The sequence below is a fragment of the Dama dama genome, chromosome 11, assembly GCF_033118175.1.
Source record: "Dama dama isolate Ldn47 chromosome 11, ASM3311817v1, whole genome shotgun sequence".
In the NCBI taxonomy this organism is placed as follows: Eukaryota; Metazoa; Chordata; class Mammalia; order Artiodactyla; family Cervidae; genus Dama; species Dama dama.
Window position 1 is genome coordinate 34,276,172 of NC_083691.1, and position 25,195 is coordinate 34,301,366.

General features: G+C 52.2%; 1 protein-coding gene across 1 annotated transcript; it reads left to right on the plus strand.

Annotated features, from left to right (window-relative positions):
• Nucleotides 1–366: 366 nt before the first annotated feature.
• Nucleotides 367–23,396, plus strand: FOSL2 (FOS like 2, AP-1 transcription factor subunit). The gene is made up of 4 exons (XM_061155073.1): nucleotides 367–1,243; nucleotides 11,022–11,273; nucleotides 16,202–16,309; nucleotides 18,663–23,396. The coding sequence occupies exons 1-4, from the start codon at nucleotides 1,142–1,144 to the stop codon at nucleotides 19,182–19,184; spliced, it is 984 nt and encodes a 327-aa protein (XP_061011056.1). The 5' UTR covers nucleotides 367–1,141; the 3' UTR covers nucleotides 19,185–23,396.
• The last annotated feature ends 1,799 nt before the right edge of the window (nucleotides 23,397–25,195 follow it).

A 25,195-nucleotide genomic window follows, 5' to 3' on the forward strand; every position in this document is an offset into this window, starting at 1 on the left:
GCAAATGACCATCTTTGGCAACGTGCGCCAGTGGAACAGACCAAGGGCACGTGGCCCGGGGGGGTGGGGATGGGCCAGGCTGCCTCGGCTCCCCCAAACCGCGCCAGCGGTCTGCTCCCACCCCCGCCACCGCCTTCCTTCCTCGCACGGGGTGTGCGGCTGGCGTCAGCGCGGCCAGGAGCCGGGGCAGATAGGGGAGCGCTGCGCCCGCCTCCTCCCGCGCGTCTTCCTCCTCCTCCCCCTCCTCCTCGGCCTTCTCCCCCCGCCTCCCCGCGCGCTCCTCCCTGCAAGGTGGAGTCGGGTTGACGTGAGGTACAGGGGCTGGAGAATAAAGAGTGTGGAGTTGAAATCGTGCCATTGTAGTGACTCATCTCGGGCAGAGCGCTGGGGCTCCGAGCAAACCAGCGAGCAAGCGAGCGGTGCTCGGCGGGGACCGAGAGAGGGAGAGAGAGAGGCGCGGACGGGCGAGGCGGGCCCGTCCGGGAGCGGGCGCCGGGGAAGGGGTGTAGGTCCGGGCGCCGGAGCCGCGGCACCGCGTCCCTCTCCACGCCGGCTCAGCTGGATCCTCGCGGGCCGGGCGCAGGCTGCCTTCTCCTAGTCAAGTGTCCGAGCCGCTCCAAACTCCGGCGGCGAGTCGGCCACAGGAAGTTTATTCTCAGCTCCTTTTCTAAAAGGAGGAAATAGAAGTTTCTCCAAGCGGGCTGCCTTTCTTTCTGCCTTTTTTTTTTCTTTCTTTCTTTTCTGCCCTGACATCGGGGGTCCCCAGACCTGGCAGGCTTGACCCGCCGGGCTGACTCCCATTCTTTTTTAATTACCGATTTTTGATTGAGCCGGCGGTCCAGGCTGGGCTCCGATTGCGCGCGGGGGCGGGAGGGCGCGCGCAGGGGAGGGACCGAGGGACGCGCGGACTTTTTAGAGGGAGGGACTGGGTGGACAACTGGTCCCGCGGCGCTCGCAGAGCAGGAAAGAAGTGGTGTAGCGCTCGGCGCTCAGGGGGCCCTGTTCCCGGGGTGTCTCCGCCGAGGGGGACAAGCCCGAGGCGCGGCCAGCAGACAGCCAGCGCACAGCAGCCGGTGCGCGGCCGCGGCGAGGGCGGGGGAAGAAAAACACCCTGTTTCCTCTCGGGCCCCCACCGCGGATCATGTACCAGGATTATCCCGGGAACTTTGACACCTCGTCCCGGGGCAGCAGCGGCTCTCCTGCGCACGCCGAGTCCTACTCCAGCGGCGGCGGCGGCCAGCAGGTAGGTGCGGGCCCCGGGTGCACCTGGCGGCGCGGGTGGACCCCCGCCTTCCTCTCGCCGCCACTGCCTCTTTTGCTTTCTTTGACCTTTCTCGGTTTGGCGAGAAAATTCCTACGGGCCACCATTGTAAGTTCTGAATTCCCATCTCCTGCCTACACCTCCTTTCACCCCCTCTATCCTCGCCAACACTTTTTTTTTTTTTTAAACTGGAGCGGCGAGTGGGCTGAAAGAGCCTACAAACCCTGTCCTTCACACTACATCGTATCCAGACAAGCTCCTGGAATTGCAGGTCCCGTTCCCAGAAGCCTGTACCTCCCTCCTCTCCCAGGAATTCATCTCCATTCCCCTCTATCTCCTTGGTGGACTGCCCCCCCCCCCCCCCGCCAATTTTTCACGCACGGGCCCCTTCCGACATCTAGGGAACTTATTCCTGCGAAAAAGCCCTCTCCTTCTTCCCACACCCCGACCCCGCACCTTCTCCCGCCGTTGGTCTTAGTTAATTTCGGAAAGAGGTTGGGGACTCGGAAACTGGTTGGACTCCTTCAAGTGATCCAGAGTGAGGGCGAGAGTTGTCACTCAGGGAATCAGGTGCGAAGGTCAGAAAGGAGGAGGTCAGCCTTGATTGGCTCTGGCTGCGTGCGCCTATGTACCCTGCGCCCATCCACCTCCTGTTAGGGTCGGACTAGGAGCCTAAACTGCCACCCAAAGGGGCACCTTGGGGTCTGGGGAGTACCTGGGGCCAGGACGGCTGCAGAGAGAAGGGAAGCTGGAGAGACCTCCTCTAGGCTCCCGAATGGTTCTGGAAGCCGAGAAATAACTTGTTTCTAAAGCAGGCGGACTGGTTTGCACTGGAGGGGTTGTGCCTGCCATCTCTGTCTGTAACTACCGGAAAGGTGCTGCTAGGTTGGTGGTGCTGGTGGGCTGCCTGCCCTCTGCAACAGCCACCACCCACCCACCCACCCACCCAGAGGCTTGTGAGGGAGCTGACTTAACAAACAAGGCTGCTAGAGCCTGAAGCCCGTCTTGGTCAGGATCTGCCGAGTCTCTAGCCCAGTTGACTGCAGCAAGAGTTGCTCTGGTTAGGCGGTGGCCTTGGCGTCTGTCTATAAGCCAGCCAACCAGGAAGGGCTGGGGTGGGCTTCCAGGGAGGAGGGACCCTGATGGAGAATAAAATGGAAACGTGGCTCTCTTTAGTAACTGAGGAGGGATCTCTTATTCCAAAGTGGTTCCCCATACCTGGTGGATCCTCAGAATGGCTTTTCCGTGTCTTCTCTCTACCTGCCCTGGTATCCCCATAAGCACCCACTGGAGAGAGCCTTGTCAGTGCATTGAGGGTACAGTCAGTGCATGCACCCTTAATAATGAACACTAAGGTGATGAGTTTCAAATCTTGTCCCAAAGTGATTTTGTTTGCTTTCCAGCCCCATTGGTGGTTTCTGTTGAATCCAGCCATCATTAGGCAATGGGTTGGAGTCATTTGAAATCCATTCCCTCATTCTCCAGTTCAACAGCCCCAAAATGTCCCCTCTCTGCCTCTCCAAATCAGGAAGGAATCTTTTGATTTCTCATCCGCTCCTTTGGCTGCCGTTTCTGTGGCAGTCATCACTGAAATGTTACAACCTTGCAGCCGGGCTTTGCTCAGACCCTGGGGCCTGGATGGGAAGTCAGACCGGACATCAGTGCCCCGATTGAATAATCTGTGTCACTAGGGCTTTGAGCCCAGGATGTGAGTGGAGGCAATTCCCTGTTTTGGAAGAAAATCAGACAGGAAACCAGAGCTAGGAAGAAGGAAGAGAACTCAGTCCAGCAGAGTGTAATGGGGCCTCATTACCGAAGCAAAAAGCAGCTGTTGGCTAATTCCTAGCGTGCTGTAACACATGAGGATTTTGCAATTAGTAATAACTGGTGCACGGGGTTCTTGCGTATGTGCCTGTCCATTCGGCCCAGCAGCTCAAGCAAGGCGCCTTTAAACCAGAGGGATTGGTAAGGTAATGCCGCTTTGGGCAAGTTTCTCAGCCTGTCCACTCCTGAGGGAGGAGGTGGCGAGAGGACGGGAGAGGGTTTTTCCATCATCCCTGTAACTGGGAGCAGAGCTGTTCTGTGGTCCTAAGAGCTGACGTGAGAAGCTTTTGTTACTTCACATGTCTGTGACCCCACCCGGGCTCAAGGTAACTTTATTGCATACCAGATAAAACCTGTAATCACTTTATTTCTCTTAGCTTCCTTTATGGAGAGACTTTCCTGGCAGTTGGTGATGGGCCTTCCTCCTTTTGTGGCAGCTCAGTGTAAGAGCTCTGGTTTTACCTTGGGCAAGTGAATATTATTTTTTTCTCCTCTCTTTGTTTTTGTGGGGTCTAATATTCCTTAGACATTTGTTGCTGTTTACTCAGCCTAGTACTTTCTTCTCACTTCATGAAGCTTGGTCTTAACACATGGCCGTGAGTTTCAGTGACTTGAGGGGGGCGGCAGATAACTCTTTGTTAAAACCTCTGTTCTTGTATGTGGCAGGAACTTGAAGCATGAAAAATATTTCCTGTTCCAGTTATAGTTTTAATCTCAGACGTTGGTCACTGGTGATTTGATTTGCCCCTAATAGTTGCACACACACGCCCACCCCTGGCTTTTTCTTTTTATTGTTGTTTTCTCTCTTTCCTAACTTTCCTAGGAAAACACCTCCCAGATATATGCCCTGGCTGACTGCTCGACTCACGGTTTCAGGCCCTGAACATTACGCAATCCAGCCAGTTACACAAACATAGGTCATTTCATAACTTGTTTTCATCAGCTTGGCCCCCTTTTAATGAAAAAACAAAACAAAAACAAGACCCAGAACTTTTCCAAGGCTGCCATTTGTCTGTTTCTCAGATAACTTGTGAAAATAAATCAAAGGGGACAGTTCCTTTTTGGAAACAAGGAATACCAGACTAACTCTCTTCTTTGGCAACCATTCTTTTCCAAGAGACAGACAGACACACATACATGCACACACACACACACACACACACACACAAAATTCCCCAGAGTGAACTTTTGCCAACTGTACCAGGCTGGGACATTCCTCACATCAAAGAACTTTTACCAGAAATGACTGTGATTCCCAAGTCAGCCCCAATCATGCCTCTCTAGTGCCCCCTACGGGACATTCTTAGAAGAACTATCTGGGGAATGTATTTTTCCAGCCCCACAGAGTGTTAACTTGGTGAGTTTTCCGAATTCTTAGGACTTTTTTTTTTTTTTTTTCTTTTTAATTCAGGACAAATAAATGCCATATATTTAACAGTGGTTAACTAGGAGTTGCTTGACTCCAAAATGCAGTTTCTTTTCTAATTTTATTTTGTTCTAAATAAAGCGTGGTTGAAAAAGGAGTGCTTTTTTCTTTCTATTTTTATATCTGTTCATTGCCAGCACAATGTCTTCAAATTCAGAAGGCTTGTTTTCTTGATATTGTTTGTAGTAGGACACTGGAAATTGTTTGAGGAGATGGTCTTCAGAATTGGTGGGAAGGTGGGAGCTGTATATTAAGGGTCTGGTGCCCTTTTTATTTTTTTGCCTTGATCTCACAGATGTTGTAGATTAGGATCAGACAAAATGTTATCCCAGGAATTTGTCTGTTCCGCTGATTCTTGCTGGTGGAAGTCAGTGTCACTGGTTCATCAAAGTGAATGGGGTGAAGCAGCAGGCACGTCTTGTCTGAGTGGCAGTTGAATTTTCCTATCCAACCCCCTGAGTGCATTTCCATTGCTTTATTTCTGCCTGCCTCATTATTCAAGGTGAGTGTAGAGTTAGGAGCCTCTGTTTTTTTCTTTCCTGTCTTAATACAAACACACCAGAACTTAGGCATCCAAATCAGCTATTGTCCCCTTCATAATCGTTCCTTTAGGAGACTAAATTCTTACTTGGATGCTGTGGCTATTAGTCAGACTCAGAAAGATTTTACTTTGGCTTCAGCAAATTCTTTTGAAAACCCTCCCTCCTAACATATTTTTGTCTTTTGAGGGTGAATTTAATATTTGGAAGTTATCAAAAGATCTGGCATAGAAGGAACCAAGGGTGATGTGTGAGGTCTGGGTGATCTGGCAGGGTCCGAAGCAGGATGTGACCCCAAATCCTGCTGGTCTCCATCTCAAGAGTCTTCCTGGGAGAGCAGTCGCCAAGACAAGGCACACCAAAGCAGGCACCTCTGCCACCTAGACCTTTCGATTCCCACCCCCCCGCCCCACCCCTGGCCTGTTACAGAGGATTAAAGGCACTGATTTTGAGAATTCAGGAGGCTAGGTTTCTCGTCTATCCATTGAAAGAAAGAAAAAGAATTAGTGTTTTGTGACTACGTCTCTTCCATGCTGTGTGGCATCTTTTGTGGCCACAGCATTTCAAAATGACAGCAGCTGCCCTGATGGAGGCAAATAAATCTATTCCCATCCCCAGTTGGTAACTCTGTCCCTCTTGGACTCACTGGGCCTGAGAGGGAAAGTAAGAGTCGTCTTATCCAATGCCATCTCACCCCCGTCATGGGGCAATGACTTGGCCGTGCTCACCTGCTGTGGTTGTAGAGAGGATGAGATGGCCTGCCCTTCCCAAGGAGTGCAGAGCTGTCTTAGGATTGGTGGGGGTACAGAGTGGGGTCTACAGAAGGGTGGAGGGAATTCCCTCTTGCTTTGGAGTGGAATTTCTGTCCAAAATGGCCCTGGATGGAAAGACATCAGGGGACCTGGTAGACAACTCGGTATTGATCACCTTCTTTTCCTTGCTTTTTTCTTTTCTTTGCTGTCCTTCACCCTAGCAGTTAGGTGAAGGAGGATAATGTGATTCGTTCAAGTGAACCTGGCAGGAGGCAGATCACTTGGAAAATGGGTGGGGGGGGGGGAATTATGAGTTATTGAGGACCATTTCCATGATGACATTAGTACTGATCCTCAGGAATGAAAGGTCAAAGGTCAAGGTGATGTTGCATATAAAATCTATGAAAATTGGTCAAATTCCACAGAGAAGCCTTTGGAGAACACCCCACATTTAGTAAAAGTACAGAGCATTTGAGTCAAACTGAACCTCAACAAGTTTATTCCGGGGCATTTGAGGCAGCATTCTCCCTGCCCTCTCCTCTTCTCCCAAGCGAGTCTCCTGGATGTTGGAATTTTCCTTTTCCTGTGTTGGGAAACAGAAAAAGGGGTTCTTAAGAGAGAGAACCCAGTCTCTTCTCAGACATGTATAATCATTTCTACCTGTTGAGGCAGGTCCCAGGTATTCAGGGTTTTGATGACTTGAGTGCTTGGTGGCCCAGTCAAGAGTCAGCCTGGTGGAGAAATGCCTGGCTGAGGGGATGGATCCTGAACACCAACTCTGATTCCATCTTAAATGCCACTTCTGGGCCCCTCACCCCAGGAGTTTCTGGGATAGGCCCTGCCACATCCATGTCTGCAGGAAAGCAAACCCCACTTCCTAGATCTTTCTGAACCTGAGGCCCTATAAAGTTCAGAAAGGTCATTTCCCCAAGTTAGCAACTTCTGGACTGTAGGGACCTCTCTGATCTGATGAAGCTGGGTAACACTAAAGGCCCCATGTTCTGAGCTTTCTCATAGGCAGCAGGAGGATACACATACTTACTGAGTGGCCCCAAGGCTCCCTTAAATTCAGGTTGCTTCAGGATAAGGAGGTTCTGCTGCCCAAAGACCGGCATCAAGGCTTGTAACCTCAGCATTCGGCTTCAGGTTCTGGAGATTCACGCTGTCTAGTGAGAGTCCATTGTTTGACTCCCTGGGTTAGAAGAATGGTTCTGCTTTTTTGCTTTCTCATTTCCTCTCTTAATTCTTTTCCCCTCAACCTGAGCTTATGAGATGAGAATAATCTTCTAGGACAGAGGTCGCCAAACTATGGCCCAAGTATTTTTGTAAATAGGGCTTAAGAGAGCACAGGCACGCCTATTTGTTTACATCTCGTCTGCGGCTGTACTCACGCTACAGTGCCCAAGTTGAGTAGCTGCAACAGAGACCTTATGGCCTGCAGAGTCTAAAATATTTACTATCTGGCCTTTTACAGCAAAAGTTTGCCAAACTGCCAAAGGAGGTTGGGGGGAGGGGGGCAATTTGTCCTTTTATAGGCATTCTTGCCCACCCAGAAGTCAACAGGATGACACAGTTAAATAAAGCATTTGGAGGCTCTGCCAGACTGGAATACCACATAGCCATCCAGCACCTTCCATGCTGTCCTTAGAGGAGGCGTTTCCAAGGGAGTGGAGAGCCCCAGGGGGGTCAAGTGAGGGCCCTGGGTTACCTCCCCTAGCCCCCCACCCCCAGCACACCAACATTCCTGTTGGTGCTACAACAGGGATCAAACCACCCTATACCTACAGCTGAGAAGCCCCATCTTGGTTTCTGTTCGGTGTTAACTCATTGGTAGAGAACTGTAATTTCTCCCTAACATGACATGTGACTGATTCTTGGGTCCTTGGGAGAGAAAAATGCCAGGCTAACTCCTGGGACCACAAACTCTGAGGCTCACCTCTTCTCTCCAACCCGTGTCACTTTCTGGAAAATACTTTCAGAGTTGACACAAAACACAAATCTGCCAGATCTCACTTAAAAACTTTAGTGTGTGTCTCAGAGAGCCTTCTCCTGGAGACAAAAGACTTCTTTAGCAGAGCCTCAGTCCGCTCTGGGGCTGAGACATTGTTTTCCTTGCAGTTCAGAAGCAGTGTGTTACCCAGATGCCTTTTCCTCCCTCTGAAACGAGTTGTACATGCATTTAGAGGCAGTCATTACCTACTGCCTTGTTTTTATTGCGTCTTGTTTTGTCTAGATCAAGCTACTGCTGCAGGGAATCTGGCTGATGGCCGGGCACGGCCTTCTGTAGACCTGCCATCACAGAGAGAGTGGACCGGAGGACCCCCTGAGAGGGGCTGAGAGTCTGCCACTTAGTCCTAAGCAGAATTAGTCTTTTCAGCTTTGCTTCAGGCTTTTGGCTTTCCTCCCCTCGCCTGAAATGGGAGCTCTTTTGTTTGTTGGAATGAGGAGTCAACTTCTTGGGTGCTCTCCTGAGAGGAAAGCTGACAGCCACCCACCCCTTCAAGGAAGGACATTAAACTGTCCTATTAGATGCCTTGGATGTCTTTCAAACCCAGAACCTGACTCGGGGAGAGAAACAAGAAAAATATTGGGTGCTTCCCATGAATGAGAAGCTGGCAGTTCTGCCAGGAGCAACCCCTTCCCACAGACACTTCCAATGACAATGCATGTGGTGGTGGTGATGGTGATGGTGGCCATGATGGTCATCGTCGTTGTGATGATGATGATAGTACCTTCCATTTATTTGGAGCATCATTTCTCAACCCTGACTGCACATTAGAACCTCCTTAGTTTTGTTTTGTTTTTTTTAAAACACCTTATCAGAACCCCACCCGAAAGCAGTGGTTTTAGAACTCTAATGGTAAGCCTGGCTCCTGCATTGGTATTTTTGAAAAGCTCCTCAGAATATTCTAATATTGCAGCCAGGGTTGAGCACCACTGGTGTGCTTTCATAGCCTGTGATTACAAGTAGCTCCTTATTTAATCCTTGTGATAGTGCAAAGAGTTTGGTGTTACTGTTCCCCTTTCCAGACAGGGAAACTGAGTCCCCAGTGATTCACCAAGGTCTCACATCCAGGCCTCCTGACTCAGATGACCTCCCAGCCTCCCTCCCAATTCAGCATCCAAAGAGAGACATCGCTGCCTGGGCTTTAGTGCTTCTGCACACACTTAGCTGCTCATGTGTTCCCAATGCCCTCTTCCTTATGGCCAGCCCTGGTTGTCTGTTTTTCCTCCTTGAAGATCATTTCCCACTTGGATCCTTCCATGTTCACTGCACCCATCCCTCCTTCACACACACCACACATACTCAGATACACCTGCTACTTTTCAGTCAGCTCCTGATAAAAAGCCCAGTTGTTTTTGCCTTGGGACATGACTCAGAATCCATTCATTGCACTGGGCAGCTCTCTTCATTGCCTCCCAGAATCCATTGTGCTGGCAACCTCACAGAATCCCAGAATCCGTTTCATCCAGGTTAGTCTGGAAGGTGAGGCAGCCCCATCCCACCACCTCAATTGGGGTCAGGCAGGGGAGTGAGCAAGGAAGGGTCCCCAGCTCCCTGAGCTGCAATGAAGTACTCTAAGCTTCACTTTATTTACACAGAGGAACACAGATGGGCATCACCAGGGGCAAAGACCATGGCAGAGTCAGCTGCCACTGCTGCTGATACTTCTAATCTTGGTTAGGCTGCAAGAGCAGGGATGCTATAGCATCCGTGCTAATGTCAAGTGGGCTTTCATCTGGGGTCAAACAGACCTGTGGGGCCTCCTGGGTGAGGGAAGGTCTGTAGGGACCCTGGGTGGGAATGACCCTGATGCTCTGTCCGGGTGCATTGGGGGTGGATACCAGCACTTGGGGCTGGATTTCAAGACTGGAAAAACAATTCTACAATGTTGTTGCATTGTGTGGGAGAGACCTGGCCTCTCTGTCAGACCGAACTGGGTTTGAATCCTGACCCCACTGCTTATTAGAACGTGGCTTTGGATAAGTTACTTAATCTCTCTAAGCCTAAATTTCTGCCTCTAAAATGGAGATAATGGTAGTTCTTACCTCAGAGGGAGAATTAATGGGATAATCTAGGTTAAACACTACTGTGGCGCCTGTCATTTAGTAAGTGCTCAGTAAGTGTTAGTTATTATTGTTGTCATCATTTCATCCCCCAAGTTAGGGAAGAAAGGATGTGCAGGACCTTTTTGTGGGAACAGGAATCATCTGAGGCTTAGGATTCCAGGAGGGGGGCTCTCCCTTGAAAATCTGGAAGTTGAGGTGGGGGGGGGGGTTTCCCCTTCTCCCTCCTCCTCGCTTTCTAGTAGCTGCCCTGAAGGAAGGTCAGGCCCAGCTGCTGAGGAGCATGGCCCATTTTAGCTTTGGTACTCTGTCATCATGTTATATTTTAAATAGACTGCTTCCTGCAGCATGTTCCACAGGGCTCTGCAACGTGGTCTGGGCATAAATTAAGTGACAGGGAGAAAACTCAGATCTAGCAGCGCCAAAGTTTCCCATAGGCACGCCTCTGAGCTCAGATAGATAGATACATGAATGGGTAGAGAGAGACGCAGTGTCTCTCAAGATGCGGGTGAAGGTCAAGGAGGGCAAGGACAGCAAGGGGAAGTCTGGCAGCAAAGGCTACCACTTTCAGTCTTATGGGTCAGGGGACATCTTTTCATGGACCTGGTTTCATGTGACCCTAATGGGATCACAGCCCCATGATGAAACTGTTTGGAAAGTAACAGAAGCAGACATGATAAGCTTCCTGGTGATCTTTGTTGCTGTAGAGCAGTTGGTCTGCAAGTCTCCTCAAAGCATCCTAAGCTGGTACCTGGGGAATAAGAGCAAGTGACCCAGAGGCTCAGGTGGCCAAGATGGGAGGCCTGCTTTCCTGCAGATGGGGGCATAGCTGGCCTGGAGGGTTTCAGAGAGGGCCTGCTGGGATGTGAGCTGCTGAGGACCACATCTGTCCTGGCAGCCATTGGGGATATGACCACATCTTTCCTGAGCCGGTGGGGGGATGGAGTTTCCAGGACCTCAGTCAGGGAGTGGATCTGACGTGGAAGAGTTAAGATCCCCTTGATTCTTGGATGTGCAGGAAGCCCGCCCAGTTATCCTGACCTCGGCACTCCAGGCACTGACCCTACTTTCTGCTGGCTTTGGCCTCCTATCTCGGCTTGGCCTGTTTTGCAGTATTTGTTGGCTCAGTCCTATCTTCCTCTTCATTTCAGAAATTCCGGGTAGATATGCCTGGCTCAGGCAGCGCCTTCATCCCTACCATCAACGCCATCACGACCAGTCAGGATCTGCAGTGGATGGTGCAGCCCACGGTGATCACTTCCATGTCCAGCCCATACCCCCGCTCGCACCCCTACAGCCCGCTGCCAGGCCTGGCCTCTGTCCCCGGGCACATGGCCCTCCCGAGACCCGGCGTGATCAAGACCATTGGCACCACGGTGGGCCGCAGGAGGAGAGATGAGCAGGTACAGTTCCGTTCGGGAGCCACATCAGTGGCTTTATAATGCAGAGTGTTTTCCTGCAGACTGGTGAGGAGCAGGGTGTGTGTTCTGGGAGCACTGGGGAGATGAAGGAACTCAGGACCCTCATCATTGGAGGCAGAGCATGCGACCTGAGAGTCAGGCATCTTGCCCGTGTCCCTTAGAATCTCTGAGTCTCAGTTTCCTCAGCTGCAAAAATGGGGATGGTATTTTGCCAGCCAGGACTTGCTGCCACTGGAATGAGATCATGGTGGGAAAGCACATGGCGAATGATGAGGTGTCAGCACATGGGTAGGACTGTTCGGACCTGCCTACAGCAGTATCCTCTAATCCTTGGCAGAGGGACTGTGGGACAAGTAGCCGATGAACCCTGGCTGGGAGCTTTTGTGGGCTTCTCCCTTAAGTGTCTCCTAGTATCTAACATGGGCAAGAACCCAGCTGTCCTAGAGGGGCCCCCCTCCAGGCCAGTACTGCCCATGGTGTGTCCATCGCCCTTCCATGTCCCAGGCCTCCAACTCGAGGCTGGAGCCCATTTCAAGTGCCTGGGATACACATTCCGGAAGTGCATGTGGGACCCTGGGGTCTTTGGAGTCTGCGCAGCTCCTTAAGCTCCAGGCACATGCGGGGGAGTGGGGGTCAGACAACAGCAGCCTTTTTTCCCCTCAAGCGGCTTAGCTTTGAGCAGGAGCCAACCTGGCTGGGAGGGATGCCAGAAAGGGGCGGGGCCTATGCTCTCTAGATAGCATCTGCCCAAGACTCCAAAGGCCCGTCATCTGTATTAACGGAGAGCAGGGCAGTGATGGCCCCTGGCTTCCCAAAAGAGAAATCCGAGTCGTGCATAATTCTAGAAAGGAGGGAATGAGCCTTGTAAGAGCCCTACCTGTCCCCCTTCACAGATGACACAGCCAAACAGCTACCTGGGGCTACTTGGCCAGTGAGTGGGGAAGTGTGGTCTAGAACCAGGCCTCTGGGGTTCCGCCCCTCTCCAGTGCTCTTTCTACAATACCATGCCACTGTGAGTCCAAGGAAGGGAAATTCTTTAGTAGCAGAATCCCTTTTTCAACTGAAATGTTAGATTGGAGAATTACTTTGGTTACAGCTTTGGAACCCCTTCCCATTTCAGCCACTGTCCACCTCCACTCTGGGATCCCCAGGCCCACAGTTTTCCAATACAAGGACCTTTCAGACGTGGTGCCCAGTGGATAACTGTGGATCCAGTGCCACTACTCCCCTTGCATGTGTGCTAAGTCACTTCAGTTGTGTCTGATTCTTTGCGACCCTATGGACTGTAGCCCGCTAGGCTCCTCTGTCCATGGAATTCTCTAGGCAAGAATACTGGAGTGGGTTGCCATGTACTTCTCCAGGAGATCTTCCCCACCCAGGAATCAAACCCAGGTCTCTTATGTTTCCTGCATTGGCCAGCAGGTTCTTTACTGCTAGTGCCACTTGGGAAGCCCATCACTAGTCCCCAGGACACTTAGAATTACAAGGATCACTGCTTTGAGGAACCAGACGCTTTCACACGAGTCCCGTTCCTCTGAGGACAAAGCTGGGCCTTGTATCCACTACTTGTTGGCTTGTTCTCTTAATGGCAGGACCCTGTGCAGGGGCAACATGGGGAGATGTGTGTAATAGACACTAACAGACAGTTCCCAGGTCCTGTTGGGCTTCTGCTCCTGGGGCAAGTGGCCAATATCCCCCCACACTGCTGCTTCCATACTTGTAGTTATAAATATGCAGTAGCAGCAATCCAAGTGTCCTCTATAAGTGTGCTTCCTTCAGGGAGCTCAGGATACCAAGCTTTATACTCACTGGTGATCTGGATTCTCCTGGTATGTAAAGGACTCCTTATCCTTTAACAAGCTAGTCTTGTGAGGGACTCCCAGGTTAGCGGGACAGCCAAGCAAGATGTGCTAAATACTCTTCATTCTTTTGTCCAACTCTTTGCGACCCCATGGACTGTGGCCTGCCAGGCTCCTGTGTCCATGGAATTCTCTAGGCAAGAACACTGGTGTGGGTAAGCCATTCCATTCTCCAAGGGATCTTCCCAACCCAGGGATCCAACCCGGGTCTCCTGCTTTGCAGGCAGATTCTTTATCATCTGAGCTACCAGGGAAGTCCTTTTTCTGGACCCAGGTCACACCAAATTTGCAAGATTAGAGAGGAAGAGACTTTGGAGACTGGCTTTTCTAAATTTCCCTCTGCATCCATTTTACAGATGAAGAAACTGAGGCCTAGAAAGAGGGGCCTTGCCCAGGCTCAAGCAGTGAGTGGCAGCAGAGCCAGGACTGGAATCCACTCCCTTTCCAGGACTGGCATCCATTCCCTTTGACCTTCAGCTTTGTGATTTTTCCCATCACACCACCCAGGCGTGCCCTTGGAGACTTTCCTTCCATTTTTGAGAGAGAAGGAGAGCCAGGAACATTTTATCCCATGTCAATTAGGAGTTCAGACCATCATTCAGCAGCTTGGAGGAAGCCTAGGCAGCAGCATCCTAGAACTTGGCTCTTTGGGTTCCTAGCTCTAGGGTCTTTTCTCTGAGGCTCACTTCCGCCTTCCCAGCCTCCCCCAGGGGGCAGAGGCTGTTATGGCGCTGGCCTGGTGCCTCACTGCCCTCCTCCAGGGCCTGCCCCAGAGGCTCCCTCTGAGGCCAGCAGTGGCGGGGAAGGGAGGGTGTGTGTGGCTTGTGGGTGGCTACGTGGTGGTGTGACACACTCATGCTGTAACCATATTGTCACCGCCCCTGAACACTTCCTATGCCAGGAGCTCCCACAAGTTGCCCTGTATCTCACCAGACAGGAGAGAAACTTCTAAGGCACTGGGGAGGCCAGAACCTGTCCAGGGGGGATGGAGGCAGAAGTGGATCAGGACCAGCTCTCTGTCTTGTCTGCCCCTCATCAGTGAGGGAGTGGGGTGCTAGTGGGGTGCTACCAGGAGCCCTGGTAACCTTTTGATGCTGAGCCCTGGACCTGGGGCTATAACAGGGCCATCAGGCTCTCTCCGTCCCTCTCGGGCTCAGGCTGAGATGGATTTTGGAGCGGCAGGTATTCAGGGCCTTGGCCAAGCGGCCTTTTGTGACCTCAGCCTGTGATCCTCTGGGATCCCACAGAGAATAGGGTGCCCCAGTCTGTGTTCTCTGGGTGTCTGGTTGATTTGCTGCTCAGTGAGTGCAGCAAGGGTATCAGAGAGGAGACCTCTGGACTGCGTCGTCGTCTTTCCAGCACTTTCTGGTTTAGAGAGGACTCTCACACTGCGTCTCATCTGATCCCTGCAGAAACTTCGTGGGAGGCAGGGCAGGTCCTATTAACCCCACTTTCCAAATGAGGATCTGAGGCTCGGAGGGTCAGTAATCTGCCTGGGTCCTCCCAGAAGTGCCACATCTGCATTTGGCCCTGAGCCACCTGACACATCTCAGGAGAGAGACCATGGAGCCATCAGCTTTCCCGGGAAGGCGGAGCAGGGGCTTGAGGAGGGAAGTGGAGCCAGGATTCAGTGTGGGCTCAAAGACCCGGCCTTTGTAAGAGGGTTGAAGACTAACAGGAATGTAATGTTACCAGCTGGATGGGCTCAGGTCAGTGTGCCCCACGTGGAGGCTGCTGCAAGGACAGATGATGCTAGGGAGGGACACGGTGATGCTATGCCCTGCTCTACAGGCAGCTTCCTGGGGACTCTGGCCTGGGCACAGCCCACGGAGTGGCTCCCTCACTTGCAACCTGGCTGGAGGTCCAGACAGCATCCCTCAGTGGGGGTGGCTTCTCTCTCAAACCCTCCAAAAATGGCTTTGGCCTTTTCCCTACATGTCCCTTGAGGGGAGGACTTGGGCCTTACTGCCCCCAGAATCTTCTAAGCCACCAGTTCATCACTTGGCACCTAGGTGGTGTGCTGTCAGGGTCTGATCACTGAAGGAGGGGGTCTTTCCTTTTGAATTCCTTCCTGCCTTGGCCCACAGCCATCTCCTCACATCACCTCTGGAAGGGCTGTATGTAAACAGAGTATCAGCCCTGCTGGTGGAGCAGAGTTCTTGCCCTCTGGCCTGAGCTGCAGGCCCCTAACCAGCTTCCCGGTGAGCAGCTAGGTCATAAGCTCTGCAGGCGGATTTTTGTTCATTTGGTTCGCTGACACATCTCTAACCCCTCAAACCATGCGTGGCATGTTGAAGGGCTGGCTGGTTGAATGAGTAGGTGTGGTGGGCAGCAGGGTTTTAACCTGCCCCAGGGCTCCTCCTCCTTTTTCCCCATCCTGCCCAATCCAGCACTGTGCCAGGCACACTGGTGAGTCCTCTGGGTTGAACTGCGAGCAGCCAGCACTTGAGGGCTGGCAGAGGGATTTGGGAATGGGGTGGCTCTTCCTCCCGCCCTCTGGCAAGAGAACATGACCACCCCCCCCCCACCCCGCCACCCCGGGTGGTTCTTACTCTGGGCCCAGCTACATAATCAAGTGGGGATAATGAGGCTTGCAGAGCAGGCAGAGTGTTGGGGAGGAGTAATTAGGCCGAGTTGGGAGGAAGCTGCTTAAGTGGGTGGGGCCAGGCCTGGCACGAGGGGACTCTCTGGGGAACGGTCCCCGCTCATTCTCTCGGCTCTTGGCACTGAATCAGGGCCGACATGACACATGCTGCCATCATGCCTGGGCTGGTGAGTCTCTGACCCATGGCTACCCTGCTCTCCCTTCAAACATGTGACATCACCTTCTGGGGGCTGGGGTTTAGTTCTGAGTGCTCCCCTGACCCCCAGGCACCCAAACTGGGGTGAGGTACATGTTCTGGGGCCCCTGCGCCACGTTCCTCTTGCCTTCCTCCTTTGCCGCCCGGTCCCAGAAGGGCTTCTTCCCCTACTTACAATGCGGTTAAAAGCGGAAAACCTTGGTGAGCCACGCACCCGAGCCTAACCGTGATCCTTGGCTCTGGCCTCTAGCTGTCCCCTGAAGAGGAGGAGAAGCGTCGAATTCGGAGGGAGAGGAACAAGCTGGCTGCGGCCAAGTGCCGGAACCGCCGCCGGGAGCTGACGGAGAAGCTGCAGGCGGTGAGGAGCCCTGCGTGGGGTGGGCGCGCTCCTGGGTGGGCTGGAGCTGGGACCCCAGGGCTCTCGGACCTCTCCCTGCCCTCCCTCACCCCTAGTGACTGACAGGAGGGTTAGTGTGGGCAGAAGCATTCCTTCTTCTGAGCACATGGGTCAGCCCTGCCCTGATTTGAAGGAGGGGGGATGGGGAGAAGGGAGCTGGCCTTTATCACCCAGCCTGGACCCAGAGAGAACTGGACGAGCTTCTTGGGCCTGGCACCCTGTCAACCTCAGCACCCGAAGGATCCTGTGCTGAGACCTGCTGGGGCTCCTGGGCAAGGGATGGCAGAGGGTGTCGCCGTTGCCGGCCAGGACCCAGGCAGGCCCAGGCCTGCCCACTCCAGGGTTCTTCTTCCCAGGCTCCAGCCGCCCCCATGCCTGCCTGCCTGCCGCCGGCAGGAATGGGCCCAGCCTGGCTTCAGCCATCTGGTTCTCTGGGCTTCTCCACCTCTGCAGGGTCTTGGCGCTCCCTGGGTCTCATGGGGATGGATCATAGCCAGCTGAGTTGTACTATCTTGGGGTTTTCTCATATCCTCCGTGGGCGGGAGGGTTCCCCACCTCTGCTCTGAGCCCGAAGCTGTCACCTCATTGGTACCTCATTCTGCCCTGTGAGTCATTCTCCCCCGCTGCCTAATTGGCCCCACCTGGGGGCCCTCAGCCCCGCCCTTCCCTCCCCAAACCTTGACCTGACCGACATCACGTAACTCCCTCCAGGAGGGGCCATGTGGAGGAAACCCAGAGCCAGGACTGACTCTTCCTGGGTGGAATGTTTTCCAAGTAAGGAGATGAGGTGGACTGTGTCAGCGGTCCTTGCACTGAGCAGCCAGGTTGGAGCTCTGGAAACTGCAATGGCCTTGCACATCCTATTATTTTATTTAATCCTCCCGGCTACCATTCCCCTGCTTCCACTTCCCTTTGTCCATCACGGAGCCCTCGTTCGTGGGTCTTAAATGTGTACTGGGTGAATTCTGTGATGCCCGTAGTAGTGTCCTGTGGAGGTGTTAGAGGCGGCAGGAGAAGTGGGAGCTCTCCGATGCCAGGTGGGGCGGATCCATTAGTGATCAGCACTTCCCGGGAGACACCCCCAGAGAGCCCTCCCCACTGCTAACCTTTCGAGGATCCATATCCCCGTGGGTCTACCCCCAGGTGCTTCTGCCACCAGCCCCAGAATAGCCTGCCCCCCGAGGCCCCTTGGTTTTCCTCCCCTCTCTCCCCTTGAAGCCTCACACCCTACGCCCCCGCCTCCCCACGACCCAGCCACCCAGGCCCCTGAGCCACATCCTGCACAGGAAGCCTCTCAGAAGCTCATGACGTTCATCAGACCCTTGAGACAGATGGAAAGTTTTTTTCACTCCGGAATATGCTGTACTCTGCTTAGCGAAGCTCTGGCCCATGTCATCTCGTTCTCAAACAGGAATCTGTGTTCGGGAAAAGTGGGGAGGAGGCTGGTGACATGTACCTCTCCATAAATTCCGTGACGACCTCCCCACCCCCTTCCACCACGTGCATCTGTTGCTTCTCTGGCTTTGTGTGAAAGGAGGGGCTGAGGTCCTTGCAGAGGGTCCCTGCTGGCCTTATTTGCCCACTCAGGCTGGCAGGGGTCTCATCTGTTGAAGCATGGGGGCTGAACTGAATGTTCTCCTGGGGTTCTGTGAGTCCTGAAGCATAGGCTTTCTACTTAAAGCAAAAAAAGGGAAGAGGGGCAGGGAAGATCCAGTGGGATGGATTGAGCGCTTCCTACAAGCCAGCTACTCCTAGGCTTGTGGGTGCAGGCAAATATCCAGTCATGCGGCTCAGAGTTCAGTGTCAATATGTCCATGGCAAGCTGGAGGGGCTTGAGGAGGCATGGGGGGAGAGGGGTGCAGCTGCCTGCTCTGCTCCCTTCCCCCGACAGGTCTCACTATTACTCACCCCCTTGGGGTACTGGGGGCAGTCCTGACAGAAAAGCATAGTAGCACGTGGACTCTGCAATCAGATACATTGGAGTCAGATCCAGGCTACCCTATCTGCTTGCTCTGTGCCATTGGACAAATGATTAAATCTCTTGGAAACTCAGTTTCATATCAGCACTCAGTCATGGCCACTACAAGGGTTGATTCGCCCTTCCTCCAAGCTGACTTACCTCTCCTCTCAATCTGGAGTTCTGGAAACAGAAGGAATCCTGAACATGCAGGTGGCCCAGAAGCAGTTGGGTGTGAGCTCGCTAGCTTCATGGTCAGCCCTCTGAGGACCGTGTTTGGTTTTCCCTCTCTCACCCAGATTTGACACCCCCTGGCCCATCCCCTACCATCCCTCACAGAGCCCTCTTCCCCTGCAGGAGACGGAGGAGCTGGAGGAGGAGAAGTCAGGCCTGCAGAAGGAGATTGCCGAGCTGCAGAAAGAGAAAGAGAAGCTGGAGTTCATGCTGGTGGCCCATGGGCCCGTGTGCAAGATCAGTCCCGAGGAACGCCGGTCCCCACCAGCCTCCGGGCTGCAGTCCCTGCGCGGCGGGGCCAGTGGAGGGGTCGGTGCCGTGGTGGTGAAACAGGAGCCCCTGGAAGAGGACAGCCCCTCGTCCTCATCAGCGGGGCTGGACAAGGCCCAGCGCTCCGTGATCAAGCCCATCAGCATTGCTGGGGGCTTCTATGGCGAGGAGCCCCTGCACACCCCCATCGTGGTGACCTCCACTCCTGCCATCACTCCGGGCACCTCGAACCTCGTCTTCACCTACCCCAGCGTGCTGGAGCAGGAGTCGCCAGCATCGCCTTCTGAGTCCTGCTCCAAGGCTCACCGCCGAAGCAGTAGCAGTGGGGACCAGTCATCAGACTCCTTGAACTCCCCTACTCTGCTGGCTCTGTAACCCAGCTCCCAGGGGCGGGGGTGGGGATCCTCGTCACTGCCTCCTGCCCAGGGACCAGCACCTTCCAGCACTCCAGGGCCATGAGGGGAAGAGGGGGACCCTGCCAGAGAGCTTCCTGGCTCTGGGGAAACCCAGGTGGGATTTGGTGGTGAGTCGCCGGAGGACTTGGATGAGCTCTTGGATGTCACAGGACCTCCTCCTCCCTCGTCCGTCTCGCAAAGCAAATCCTGTTTCTTGAAAAACATTGGAGAACTTGGTTTGGTGGACTCGGGCATCTCCCTGGCTTCTGAAGAGCTTGAAGCTGGTGTGGACCTTTCCTGTCCCTTGGTTCCGACGTGTCTCTGGAGTGATGGCGTCCTTCCCGCCCCACCAAGCATGCTCAGTGCCTTTTTGGTTTCACCTTTCCTCTGTTTGCCCCTTCCTTCCCCCAGTGTCAATTTCACTTCCTCTTAGTTTTTTATCAAATTTGCCATGACATTTCATCTGGGTGGTCTGAATAGTAAAGCTCTTCATTTCTGAAGAGGGGGCAGCAGGGTGACTCTTTGGCTGGGGCTGACTTGTCCAGAAGGGGACAGTCCATGTGCAATACAGAACCTTCCCTCCTCTGACACTTCTGGTCCACCACCATCTCCGGAACTGCCAGCAGGGCTCCTTGAGCTCTCCAGGAGAGGCCACCATCGCTAGGAGGTTTGGAGGACCCTTCCTCCCCATCCTCGGAGACGGCTTTTGGAGGAGCAGCTTGGCCAGAAGACAGGGTGTGAGTGAGACAGCTGGGGCACGGATTGGGTTTGCCAAATGCCTAATTACCAGGCCGGGGACGGCCAGGAATAGTGCCAACGAACTACACGTTGTGTCCCAGCCAGCCTCTCTTCACCCGTGTCTTGAGTAGGACGTCTCTTGTAATTACCGCCTCGTCATTCTGCCCCGGACCCTTCTCTCCTTCCTTCCTCGGAGCCACACATCACTCCAAGTCCCTGCCGGCTCCACCCTCCCCCAGCCTGCCTCTCAGGGCGACGCCACCCATGGAGGTTTAATGAGTGTGGGCCCTCCCCAAGCCTCAAAATCACCTCTGCTGTGGATGGAGAGGCCGGGGGAGGAAGGAGGGAGGCAGTCGGAGTGGCGTTTGCCTCGCAGCAGCCCCAGCGCCTGCTTCTCGCCTCTCACCGAGGTGCTGGGCCGTGCTACCCTCTGTGGTCATCTGCTACCTGATGGATCTCGCGCTTTTTCTCTTACACTCCCCTGCCCCCTCACCCCAGTGTGCTCCCCAGGTCCACCAGCCGGCTGTGAACAGCTGGCCCAGAGCTGTTGTTGTGGCTTGCAGCTTACGCTCCATTCCCCAGGGGCTGCTGAAATCAGAGATGAATCCCACTGCAAGAGAGCTGCCCCTTCCCGTGGGGTGGGGGATGGGGAAAAGGGGTCCTCCAGTCCCCGGGAGCACAGCTCCGCAGAGCTCCGCAGAGCTCCACGGAGTCCCCGCCTGCCACCCCTTGGAGCCTTTTTTTCTCCCCAAGGCTGGTCTTCCAGCTTTGGCCTCTGCTGGGCTAGTGCTCTGAGGGAGGCCCCGCTATTGTGATTCAGCTGTAGAGATCATTGTATGATAATTTAAAACTATATAGATATTATTTAAATCAACCCAGTGGGGGTTAAATCTCAAAGTTGGACTCGGGAGAGAGAGAGAGAAAGCGATGACAGGGTTGCTCACCTATTCCCTTCACAGACCCAGGCCTGACACGCCGGCTGGTATTTAATGTTCATTACTCGTTTGCCATGTCCTAGACACACAGAATGGAACAGCCCAATGCCTAAAATACACAGCCCACTATGCCTGGGAGTGATGTGTGGAGGGGTAGGGCTTGCAAAGAGAGGAGACTAAAAGAAACAGGATTTTTTCCCAAAATGCTTTACATATGTTATTTCCCACATTCCTTGGCTGTGACGCTGCCCCCCAGTTCCCCAGAGGTTCTGGGAGGGGCACTCCTAATAAGATGGGGCCTTTGGGTTTCTGGCTTCAGATTAATCAAGGACACAGAAGTCGGCTAGGAGTAGCAGGAGACAGGCAAAAAGAACTGGGGTGAACTCAGCTCTGAAAGACTTAATCATCTCAAGTGGTATTTGAGGCCAACTGGGAGCTATTTACTTCTTTTTGAATATATGTATTATATATTTCTTAAATGAAGCTGCTCTCTGGTGTTTTGTTTCTAAAGTCCCTTTGTGCCCTGCTTTGCACAGCCCTGATCCCAAGGCAGGCCCCGGCATGTGACTTGGGGCCAGGCTGGACATTCCTGAGATGGAGTCTGGCTTTAGTTCAGATTTCAAACTGCATTGGCTTTGGGACCAGCAGAAAGCAAGAAACCAGCCGACTTGCAGGACTTCGAGGCCTCTGAGCTGTGTTTCTATTCAGGACCCTCTAACTTTTTTCTCGGAGGTGGTTTGGCTTCCCCAAAGCCAGAGGTTATTTGGAGAAGGCTGAATATTCACTCCTAACTCATAGGCATATCCTCAGTCACTGCCTTCTGGCTGGTTCTCTAAAGCTGCTGCCAGACACCAGGCCTGCTGCTTCCTCCTCCTTCCTTTCTCCTCCTCATCAGGAGCAGTGGCAGGGGGAGCCTTTGGACTTGGGCAGGGAACCCCGTGCCCCCCTCTGTCCCCAGCCGTGAGGCAACTGGTGTGGACTCCAGTTGGGCTGCAGGCAGCTCTGGGACAGCATAGGGCAGGCACTCCTTGACAGGCTGGTGTGAAACACACAGTCCCCTTGGCCACCTGGCCGCCTCTTGGGAACAGCCCTCTTCCTGTTGAGTGGATGGGGACAGCTGCTGACACAGGACAGAGAGGCGATCCCAGGTGAAGCTTAGGCAATTACCAGAGCCAACTCAAAGCAGAGAATTCACCGGGGAAGTTTTCAGGAAGAAATAATTGTTCTGCCTGTGAGACTGGCCAGGTGTCTTCACTGTGGCCCATCACACAAGCATCTCAAAGCCAGGAACCATCAGAGGCTACTGGTTCCCTTTCTCAGGCTTTGGGGAAGGGATCTCCTCTCTGTTCCCACTAGGCTCCATTTTAAGGTTGAGCTCAACTTACAGGCATTGGGACTTTTCTCCCCTTTCCTTGATGGACCAACAGTACTTGCAATCTCACCTTGTAACTTTTAGGTTGATTTCCTCCCTTGATCAGACATCCATGTGGCCTCTTTAAGAAGGAAAAGAATAGCACCTACTATGTGCCAGGCACTGTTAGGCACTTTTATATATATATATATACTCTCTCTAGGGTGAGACTACGTGATGAGGACTTCCCTTATTAAAGGCCCACCACTAATGGATCAACAAAAACACTTGGAGGTGAGAAGGTCTTTCTCCAAAGATCCAAGGCAAGATTGCCTTCAGTCTGAGGTTTGTTCTTAAAGACCCACCCCCTACAATATCCTCCCACCTCTGAATTTGTTTTCCCTGTGATGTGCTCCTTTGCACTCATCAGATGGTTAACCTGAGTCCTTATAGAATTTGTGGACCAATAGGATATGTGGTGTGTGTAACTTTCTTTTAAAAACTTAAGTAAAGTGGTCTTGCTACTTTCTGCTTGTTGAGTCTTCTTGGCATTCAATCTTAAAAGCCAGCATCTCACTATTTATTGACGGGTTGTGTGTATGTGTGCGTGCGTGCGTGTGTGTGTGTGTATACATTTCTAGGTGTGCCCATGGTCCTCCTGCACCTTTTAAAAAGGAAACCCAGTCACCTCACTACCTATTTGACATCTTCTCATGCTTCTAGTATATTGGTCGTACATCAACAAAGGGTTTTAATTTTCTAATGCTGACATGTTCAGGAGGAGCTGGGTCAAATTTTGAGCAGGGCATGGGAAGGGAAGGGGGAGAAGTAATTGACATTTATTTTATTATTTATTTTAAATGTTTACATCTTTGTAGCCTGAATAGAAACAGATAGCATTAAAATGCTCAGTTCCTCTCTCCCTCTCTTTCTTCTTTATAATTTTTTTTTAATTTAGGCTAATGATGGCTTTGTTGTTTCTAAAATGATTTGTGACTTGTGCTGTATAAACTGTATAAAAAAAGGTTCTGTTTTTAAAGATGGTGTGTCATTCCCTCTGGGGACAGTGGTCACCAAGAACTCTACGTTAGAAGAGAACACAAGGAAAGATCCTGCTCTGTTCCTCAAAAATTATTTTCTGTGTATGATTAAAAGTTTATTCCATTTATTTTAGTTTGTGGTTACTTGATGTCGAGGAAGAAAAAATTTCACGTTTGTATAAAGAATAGGTATCAGGGTGTCTTTTCTGAAGTGAAAGATGTATATATAGTATTTTGGTATATTGTGGCAAATCAAAAGCTTTGTGCATCTGTGTTTGAGGTATGTTGATGATGTGGAATAAAGACTCTGCTCTAAGATTCTGGAGGTAAAAAAAAAAAAGTTGTACAAGATTCCTACAGCTTGATGGGGAATTTAATTATCTTTCTGAGCACCTTGTCTTTTTTTTTTTTTTTTAAGTATTGGTGAAATGGTCCCATTGGAAAGGCTTCTAAATAGGCCTCTCCAGGCAGGACTATGAGCTCAAAAATCTTTGTATAGTTTTGAAATTTGAGGAGTAGCTCAGCTCTGAAGCATCTCTGGTGGTGTTTTGTTGTTGTTGTTCTGTTTTGTTATTTTACTGTAATACAAGCCTACAGTATTTGCACTAAAGAAAGCTTGTTAGAAAAAGCTTGCTGCTATGGAAGAAAGAACATATTACAACTCTTTTTCCTTTTTTTTTTTTTTTTTTTGTTAGCTTTTTCACTTTCCATTGAGTAGCTTTTTGTAGAATAAAATGAATTAAGATTGAAGAGCCTCTGATGGTTGGTTTATTCTGTCTTCCTATCTTTCCTGTCACTTCTCTTTTTTCCTTCTAGGCTTTTCTACCTTTGGCTCCGTGGGCAGAGTTGGTCTTTTTATTGGGAATGGGGAAGCAGGGAACAACTCCCTGGGAATCTCTTTTGGCAGAATTAGAAGGTGAGCTGCTGGGGGTGGGGCTGCTTAGACCTTCCCCACCTCCTTTCTCATACTTCTTTCTCTTTACCCTCTCCAATTCCTCCCAGTCCTATTTCCCACTTCTTAGGGCCTGATTCTCAGCTAGCTGCCAAGTACTGCTAAGTGCTAGCCACTAACAGTTCACAGGGCTGTCCCTTCCTGGGGGCACTTTGGATTTTGTTTCAATAAAATTGACTCTGGAGACTTGAGAATCTTCAAAAAGCCAATTTAAGGTATTGCTCAGAGGGTCCAGGTGGCTGCATGAGGTCATGCGCGGGCCTCTGGAAACAACCAAGGCATGTACATAAGTGGGACGATCACATCTCCGGATGTCCTTTTTGAACAGACACAGGTTGGTGGGTGTGGAACACTGAGAAGTGTCAGCCAAACCCTGCTGCCCAGGAAGCTGGGGGTAAATGGGAGTGTCTGTCCTGGGTGCTCTTCCCCTGCAGTGTAAAGGCTAGGGAGGCACATGTGTCAGTGGTCAGCAGTCAGGATGGTCGGCAGCAGCTGAGCGTTAGGTGCTGAGTTAACACCACTCACTCCTAATCTGTGGAAGAGGAGCCCAGAGTGAAGGCCTCGTTCCTTGGATGGACCCAAGAGCTCTGGACTGTGAGAGTTACAGGCACTTTGAATCCTAGCCCTGCCCCTCTACCCGTAATCTCTCTGAGCCAGTTTCCTCTCTGTAAAGAGGGAGGGTAATGATAGTGCTGTGGGAACCCCCATGTTTTATCTCCTTTCCCTTTTGAGAAGGCCTGGGGTATGAGGGAACCGGACATTCAAAGCTCTTGGCACTGGACCTCCTAGCAACAACTTCTGCCTGAGCAGACAACACAGGCCGTGGTACCCGGGGCGTCTCAGTGGTACCTGCATTTTTCTGAGCAGTTGACGTGGCTCTTTTCGGTGTAAGTGTCGAGGAGGGAGATGCTGGGAATGTTCACATTGGCTTCAGTCGGCTTTGCGGGTTACGCTGTCCTGAGAGAAGCATATGTC